General features: G+C 38.4%; 1 protein-coding gene across 1 annotated transcript in view; it reads left to right on the top strand.

The window, feature by feature from the left end:
• Positions 1 to 277: 277 nt before the first annotated feature.
• Positions 278 to 8,682, top strand: part of LOC107548346 (dorsal-ventral patterning tolloid-like protein 1) — a 53,495-nt gene continuing 45,090 nt past the window's right edge. Inside the window, exons 1-2 of the mRNA XM_016229002.1 lie at positions 278 to 494; positions 1,644 to 2,054. Of these exons, the coding sequence (XP_016084488.1) occupies positions 1,877 to 2,054 (178 nt within the window). The 5' untranslated portion in view covers positions 278 to 494; positions 1,644 to 1,876. The remainder of the gene's footprint in view (positions 495 to 1,643; positions 2,055 to 8,682) is intronic.

The following is an 8,682-nucleotide window of genomic DNA, read 5'->3' as shown; positions in this document are numbered from 1 at the left end:
ACCATCTTTGCACTGAATTGTTTAGCCACTATACCTACTCCCTCTGACTGCTGTAAGGATGTTAGCGGCCATTCATGCATGCTGTAGTCATTCATCATTTTAACCACATAAAGCCCGTCTACAAACATCTAGTGCTCTTGTCGTGCAGTGCATGAATGTGTGCATGAGTTTTGCAAAGTGAGGCATAGCTTGATGGATCGATGGCGTGACGTCAACACACAGTTACCTTGCTGCGAGGGAGGGTGTATTAATCTGTGTGTTTGTGTGTCAGGAGAAAGAGAGAGACGCGTTAATCTCCAGGGAAATGGGCATGTTTGGAATAAACGGAACCAGTCAGCAAGCGCACTATAATATTCCAGTGGCTGTGGAAGAAGTGTTTCCAGAGAGAGAGAGAGGAAGGGAGAGAGAGAGAGAGAAGGAATATGAGGGCAGTACTCAAGATGAGCCTGCGCTTTGAGGCTGTAAAACACTAGACCCTGAGGGCATTCTCTGAGGTAAGCTCCGTGTCTCTCATATTTTAACAAGGGTTGACGCCACGGTGTTAAACGTACGGCGCGTCTATTCTTTATGTTTGTAAAGTAGCGCGCGATAAAGGTTCGAGTCTCCTCGCGCTTACTTGGACGCGGCGCGCTCTGTTCTGTCAGATGTGACGGCTGCGCTTAAACCGTAACGGCTTCGCAGTAAACTCTCCTGAGGTAAATAGGCGTTAAAGGAGAACGGGCCCCGGGGTTATGGCCGGTAAACTGTATTAGTCAGGACCTGAGAGTGGATAAACGAGCGCAAAGCTGCCTGCATGAAGTCCGTTCGGCGTTTTGACAGTCACTTCACTCAAGTCACAGAAGTTTGTATATTCTAACCGAGATGTGTTGAATGGAACAAATGTATAAATCAGCAATAGCCTGCTTTTTTCTAGTGTTTCTTAGCTTCCTTGTTCCAGCAGGGCTGCAGCTATTTTGAGGTCCACACTGTCCAAATTAAAGCAGCCTCTCGCAGCAAATTACACACTGAGAAACTGCTTTTAGTTCAGAGACGTGTGTGACAGAGAGAGGGAGAGAGAGAGACAGACCTACTTTATGAGGGGAGTTAAACAGGTTTGTTAAATGTCACACCACAGCCGCTTTTACTGTCACCTCCTAATAAAGCAACTATTGTATTTCTAACCGTTTTTAAATACGATCTCACCTACATGAAACTTGCGTTACATCCTGAAGTTTTGTATAGGTGACGGGAAAACAGTGCTTTTGCCGGATTATTGCTCAAATTTTAGTGAGAGTGTGACTTTTACAGCTACCGGCTCGTTTTGGGTGAACTCGGTTAGTATTGTTAAAGTAAATCAGATAGTTTCCTGTCTTTATAATGCACGAAAGATGTATAGTTGTTGTTCTTAAAGAAGTAAGTAGTTTGTGTGCATAGGAAAGTCTATCTATTTATCTATCTATCTGTCTATCTGTCAATCTATCTATCTATCTATCTATCGAGATTTTGAGCTTCTGTAAAACCCTGCTCTCATTCATTTAAATATGTTAAACATCTTCATTTAAATATTAATTTAAATGTTGGCTACATCACGCCTCACCCCTGCCACCAGTGTCTTTACTTGTTTCATTTAAAGACTGGCTTTCATTGCAGCTCTGCCTCTTTAGGAAATCTGACTGTGCAAGAGAAAAGAAAAGTGAGCTGGTATCTGCCGGTTCATATCGATGCATTGGGCGTCCAGCTGAGATGCCGCGACGCTGACGGTCCTGCCCCGTCTGTCGAACCGGACCAATGATGATAATGAAGATGATGATGTCCACACGGCGCGTGTAGCGCTAAATCACCACTACCGGACCCTTACGAGACACTCCACTCTGATCCGCGCTCATTCAAACTTCAGATGGACTGCCTTCACTCTGCACTGACCAGTAAAATGAATTGGATCACGCTCCTGCTGGCCGGCTTGACTTTTTGGGGCAAAGTGTCCTTGCACAGCTGCTTAGATTATGATGACAGTTATGATTATTATGAAGAGGATAAAACAGAACCGATAGACTACAAGGATCCCTGCAAAGCTGGTAAGGCGCTTTTGTGCGTTTTTTTCATGCGTTTGATGTGTAAACACTTTCTGTGAGGTAATCAAAAGAGAAAGCATAAACATCTAATTCGCAGTTCACACGGTGCTGTATTGTTATATGCTAAATGGAGGAGTGAGTTGTTGCGCTTTTTATTCCCAAACTTTAGGTAATTTTTTTTACGCGGAGACTCGCACGGGTCACGCATTGAGTCCTCTGGCGCGCGAGCATCAGCGACGCCTCTTTTTTAATCTTTTTTTTATCTTTTGAAGTAGAAATATCCCCCGCAAACCTCGCACAACCCCTCCTCCCCCGCTGAAATGATCTAGCCCGCTTTAATTCGGTTTCTCCCGGAATGATCCCGCGTCTCGCGGGGCCACGTGCGCTCCGCTGTCATAAACTCATCCATTCCGCGCACATTTGTCCGGGCAGGTAGAGTGGCCCTGCACGATTTACAATCTCTTATGCAATTATTATATCAATCGAACGAAGTTGAAACTGAGTTCACTCCGTCCATGTGAACCACTATTTCACCTGCTGACAGCTGGCATGCAAAATTTATTAACGAATGTTATTAATTAATATTACGTAAAAGGAACGAGTAATTACAAATAATCCGTGGCTTTCATATACGTTTTCGTTGTGCATAATGGAATTTGTATTTTTACGTAGCGTAATGATTATATAGATTTAGTGGTATAGACATAAATAGACATTTTTCATGTAATATGCAGGGTTAAACTGTAAAGATTACAGAAACACTCAAAGGTGCCATGTGTATATGTTTGCATATAGCCAATTTTAGATGACTATGTCTATGTGTTTGTTGACACATCTTCATAAGGAAGGCCAATAATAAGATTTCTTTTTCACTCTTTCTTTGGATGTGTAAGTAAACTCCACCTAAGGCAGATCAGATATTTAAATGCATCATCTGCAGTTACATTTTGTAAAATTGCTCTGTTCCTCCCTCTCTCACATGCCAACACAGATTTACTCACATAATCTCCTTCTTCACATTGAGTTGAATTACTGAAATAATTGAACTTTTCCATGACATTCTAATTTATTGCGATGCACCTGCATTATGTTTACTCATGAACTATAATTCTGAGCATTTGTTTCTCTGCTGCAATGTGTTGGCATTGTTTCCAGGCTTTCATGAGACAGATGTATGTACACATGCAGAGGGCACGCATGCTGTACACACAACCAATATGGATTACTGATGAGAATGAAAAAAAAGCATTTAAGTTGTTTGTATGAGTGTTTGTATGTGTGCAGTGTGTATGTATGTTTGGATTAGTGTGTCTATGTTTGGGTGTATGTGTGTAGGAGTATGACTGTTTGGCAGTTATAGGGAGGACCTCTGTTTTTCCAAACTGTGAAACATTCAGCCTAGAATTTTGACAGGCTTGTTGGTAGCAGTACTACAGGGAAAGGGTGGACAACATCTTCACATATACATAAGTAGACATAGAAAACACTTTTAATCTTTATTACACACATTTCTGTCAGATATCTATCACATATTCCAAGGCGAACATAATTCATACTGTTAGTACTGGAAGTGTAAAATGCTAGTAAACAGCCTTTGCCATGTATATGAACATGTACCCAACTCCCTTATAAATACCAGTGTACACCCAAGATGATTGAATGTCCTACTCAGGATAATATTTCAGATATGGTTAATCTGCCATGACGTTAAACTTGCATGTAATTCATGTAATTCATAAACCACAACTTTATATGTTGTTGCTGCAGTAATGATATGCATCGGTGGAGTTTGTGTTACAGTGCTTGTCTTGAAGTTCTTTGCATCATACCAGGTAAAATGCTGACTGTCCAAAAACCGTCCAGGTCATTGAGCGTGTTCGATCCAGTTCTCTCTAATGCTAACGTTAGCCACTCTCTTCGCTGATGGAGCATTTTACCGGCGCGTCTGCAGTGTAGCCTTGCATTAGCATATCTGTGCTGTGTTGATGTTTTAGCAGAAATAGCCATGCTAATTAAATGCAAGGTGTCAATGGGGGGAGCTGCTGTGCAATTCAGATGAATGGACCCAAATTTAGTTTAATTGTTTACAGGCGTACAGTATTAAACCTTGGCCTTAAAGGGATAGTTCACCCAAAAATGAAAATTATGTCATTAATTACTCACCCTCATGTCGTTCCAAAACCGTAAGACCTTCGTTCATCTTCGGAACACAAATTAAGATAGTTTTGATAAAATCCGAGAGCTCTCTGACCCTCCCATAGACAGCAAGGGTCCTAACACAATCAAGGTCCAGAAACATAGCAAGGACATCGGTAAAATTCATGTTTTTTTTTTGTTATGTGAATGTGTAGTATTATCTGTTAGGATGTATTTTCTATGCCAGTGTCTAAGATGAATTTCTGTTCAGGAAATCTGGACAGACAATAAAGTTAAATTAAACTAAACTAAAAATAGTCCATGTGACATCAGAGGTTCAACCGTAATTTTAGGAAGCTATGAGAATACATTTTGTGCGCAAAGAAAACAAAAATAACGACTTTATTCAATAATTCTTCTCCTCCTCATCCTGTATGCTGTGGCATGCCACCATTGTGGAGAAAATCACGACGCATACGTCTGCTTCCGTATCATGTAAACAACGCATGCGCGTGCTACCGCATGTGCGTGTTAAACATAAGCTGCGGAGTCATGCGCATGCGTCGTGATATTCTTCACAATGGTGGCACACATTGAATAAGTGCGTTATTTTTGTTTTCTTTGCGCACAAAAAGTATACTCGTAGCTTCCTAAAATTACGGTTGAACCTCTGATGTCACATGAACTATTTTACCGATGTCCTTGCTATGTTTCTGGACCTTGATCGTGTTAGGACCCTTGCTGTCTATGGGAGGTTCAGAGAGCTCTCGGATTTTATCAAAAATATCTTAATTTGTGTTCCGAAGATGAACGAAGGTCTTACGGGTTTGGAACGACATGAGGGGTGAGTAATTCATGACGGAATTTTCATTTTTGGGTGAACTATCCCTTTAAGTATTTGACACACACACACACATGTTGGGTTTTCATGTTTTTCTATAGACATAATGTTTTTATGCTGTATAATCTGTATATTCTGCCCTCTAAACCCTGCCCCTTTTCCTAAACACAACCCTCTTTTTTTTGTTTTATACATTTTGCAATAATAATAATAAAAAAAAAGATCTGATTTATGGTCCCCAGTCTCCCCACAATTTTACTTTTACCTGGACCACATATGTGACCCTGGACCACAAAACCAATCATAAGGGTACATTTTTTAAAATTGACATTTATACATCATCCAAAGGCTGAATAAATAAGCTTTTCATTGATGTATGGTTTGTTAGGATAGGACAATATTTGGCTGAGATAATAACTATTTGAAAAACTGGAATCTGAGGGTGCAAAAAATCTAAATATTGAGAAAATCGCCTTTAAAGTTGTCCACATGAAGTTCTTAGCAATGCATTTTACGAATCAAAAATTGTTTTGATATATTTACAGTAGGAAATTTACAAAATATCTTCATAGAACATGATCTTTACTTAATGTCCTAATGATTTTTGGCATAAAAGAAAAATCAATAATTTTGACCCATACAATGTATTTTTGGCTATTGTTACAAATATACCCCAGCGACTTAAGACTGGTTTTGTGGTCCAGGGTCACATATACTTTTGCTGAAATATCTGTTTCTCCTTTACACGTATTGTACACTAATTGTAATTACTAAACACTAGACTTAACCATACTTTTACAGTTTTTTTCAACTGCTTACATTTTTAAAACTTTGCCTCTTTTTTTCAAAACTTTACACACAAAGCCAAGAATTATTGCACACGCAAAATGCCAAATTCCTCACATCTCTTGCAAAATGAAGCACGATCATTCAAAATATCACAATCACATCTCAAAAGCAAACGTTTGCAAACACTTTTGCCATAATATTAATTCCTGTTAGATTTTTGTGTGTTACATAGAAAATTGTGTGTTGTGTTCTGCAAAAAGTGTTTTATGAAATTGAGAACTGAGTCAAAGGCCGAGAATTAGTGTATGGTTTTGCAGATTTGGTGTGTGCTTCTGCTGTTTGAGTGTCAGGTTTCAGAAATTGTGTGACAAGTAAAGATTTTGTGTGTAAGCAGTTGGAAAAAACTGTAAAATACATATTTTGGCATTTGTGGATATAAAGCAAGACATTATTCACTCCCTATATTAACTATATGGAAGGTTTTAGGTGTGGCAACTTGGTTTGGTTAAGTTTGCGGTTGTTTTGTACATTTTTTGAAATTTCAACCCGCAAAACCTGAAATGCTTGCACATTTACTTCTGTATGTTCAAGGTGTACCACTTTCATGAGTTCCTATTAATGGATTTTTGTGGTTGACATAACAGAAGGCTATTAGCTCCATTAATGAGGTAAATGCATTGTTTAGGACTTCAGTTCTTGTTTACAGAAACCAAGAGCTCTATTGGTTTCAATGGGTCACTAAAGGGCTAGTTACATTATACAGTCATTAGGTGATGTTATCTGTTTATGTTATCTTAAGACATTGTAAACCTAACAACACTGCTGCTACAGAATAACCAATCTTTTCTGATTATGCAAATTTAGCCCACGCCTCCTTGTTTAGGCAAGAGAAACATAAACAAACCTGAGGGAGTTTACTGGGGGTGTATGCGGACAGACTTAGGGGCAAACACACAGAAAAGAAAGCTGATGCCACTTTTTATATTTCTCTCAGAATAAGAGTCAACATTTTTATTGGCATGATTGTCAGCATTTACAGTAAGTGTTTACACAGTACTTACAATAATGAAATATACAATACAGGAAATAAATGAAGCCAGATAAAGAAAGTAATATAGGAAGTAAAGCGAAATATAATAGAAAAGGGCAAGTTAAAAAAAGGACAAGTAAAATAGAATAAAACAACATAGAATATGTTAGTGGTGAATTTATGGTATATACAAAATTGTAGTAATGGATCATCTGTCAAAGTAACACCCACTAAAGCTAAAACTATACTATTACTTTTTTCTTCCCCTTTGTATTGTTCATTCATAGTGTTCCTGTCAGATACTTTCTGCACTTCATTCCTCACTCTTTCTTCATTGCCTAAACATGATTTTTTCCCCAATAGTTAAATCCGCTTGTTAAGTCTGACGTCACGTGTCACAGCTTCCGTGTCCAAACGCTCTATCAGATACCACGGGAAAACAACAAAAGGTGCTAATATACATTCACAATGTGATATAATGCTACCAAAAAAATTATAATCCTAGCCTTTAACTCCATACCGAAATCCCAGATAGCCAGACAATGAAAATATAAATATAAATATAAATAAATTATTTGTGTTTGGGACGCTGTGAGCATGGAGACTGTAGTGTAGACCGTAAGTTTGAAAACGTTTAGCTTAAATGTTTAATATGAATAAACCGTGCTCATAAATGGCTGCTGAGGTAGTATTCTCAAGTGAAGCGAGTTGAGGCTTGGACCCGGAAACAGCGCTTCTTACGTCACCGCTTAACAACCGAATGGTTGATTTTGTGGAATTGTAGTTTATAGTCCTCTAGTTTATAGTAGTCTGCATCTAGTAAACAAGGACATCTTAATGGCAGACAACTACTCCTAGAGATGCTGTCTTCACACAAAGGGTCCAAAATTAACTTTGTTATGCATAACAATGATGAGTAATTCATGAAAATTGAATGAACAAAGTAAATTTGACTTGTTTAAGTGTTCATTTTCCTTTATTATTAGTAATAAACAGCATCATTGTCAAGTCATTGCTTTATGCAAGATAAGCTAGTCTTTCTCTCTTTGAGAAACTGCACCTGTCACAAAAATGTGAAGAATACACATCATAATTTTATTCTGAATTTAATAGTTTTGGTGGCTTAGTGCAAGGAGTTTTGGGACAATAGGCATACTAGATTTTTTAACTGAGGTAAAAGTTGTTAAAAGACAGACAAATTGCTACAGATTTTCTTATCTCTGCATAGGTACACATAGGGATGGGTACCAAAACCCGGTATTTAATCGATCCCGGGGCTAAATTATGAAAGACCGGAGTATCGATAAGCTCTGACGTTAACGGTTCTGCTATCGGTACTGGAGTAATTAATAAAACACACATACATTTATTATTGCTATATATACAAATTATCTTGCAAATTCTATCTCACCAAAGTCGCCAGCTGATTTTCAAACATTTGTCTATGATGCATTTTTGCTATTCGCAATTCAGAAGCAAGATTGCGCTCACGCAAAGGATCTTGCACGCGCAACATGAAAGCCCTGTTTAATTATGATAGAAGAGAGAACTAAACATTCAAACATCTGCTTACACTTTAGGCCTGTGGCTGTTTTAAGTTAATTTCATTTTTTTAATTTCGATTTTGGTTTCTAAGGATTATACAAAAGAAGACATGAGGTAAAGCTGTTAAAAACTAGATGCGTTTTGTGTTGTGCAACTTCTTTCCCTTCACAGCGGTGCGCATTCGTTCCTCCCTAAAACCCAAAGTTAGCATCAGAATCAGATCAATCAGTGATTGTTGTAAGATGCCGTCTTTACTGTTGCTAAATTGCGGGACATGTTTGATAATAAAA

Source organism: Sinocyclocheilus grahami, unplaced genomic scaffold (assembly GCF_001515645.1).
Source record: "Sinocyclocheilus grahami isolate Dianchi unplaced genomic scaffold, SAMN03320097.WGS_v1.1 scaffold346.1, whole genome shotgun sequence".
Classification (NCBI taxonomy): Eukaryota; Metazoa; Chordata; class Actinopteri; order Cypriniformes; family Cyprinidae; genus Sinocyclocheilus; species Sinocyclocheilus grahami.
Note: the sequence above shows the minus strand (reverse complement) of the source record. Positions and strands in the feature narration are given on the sequence as shown.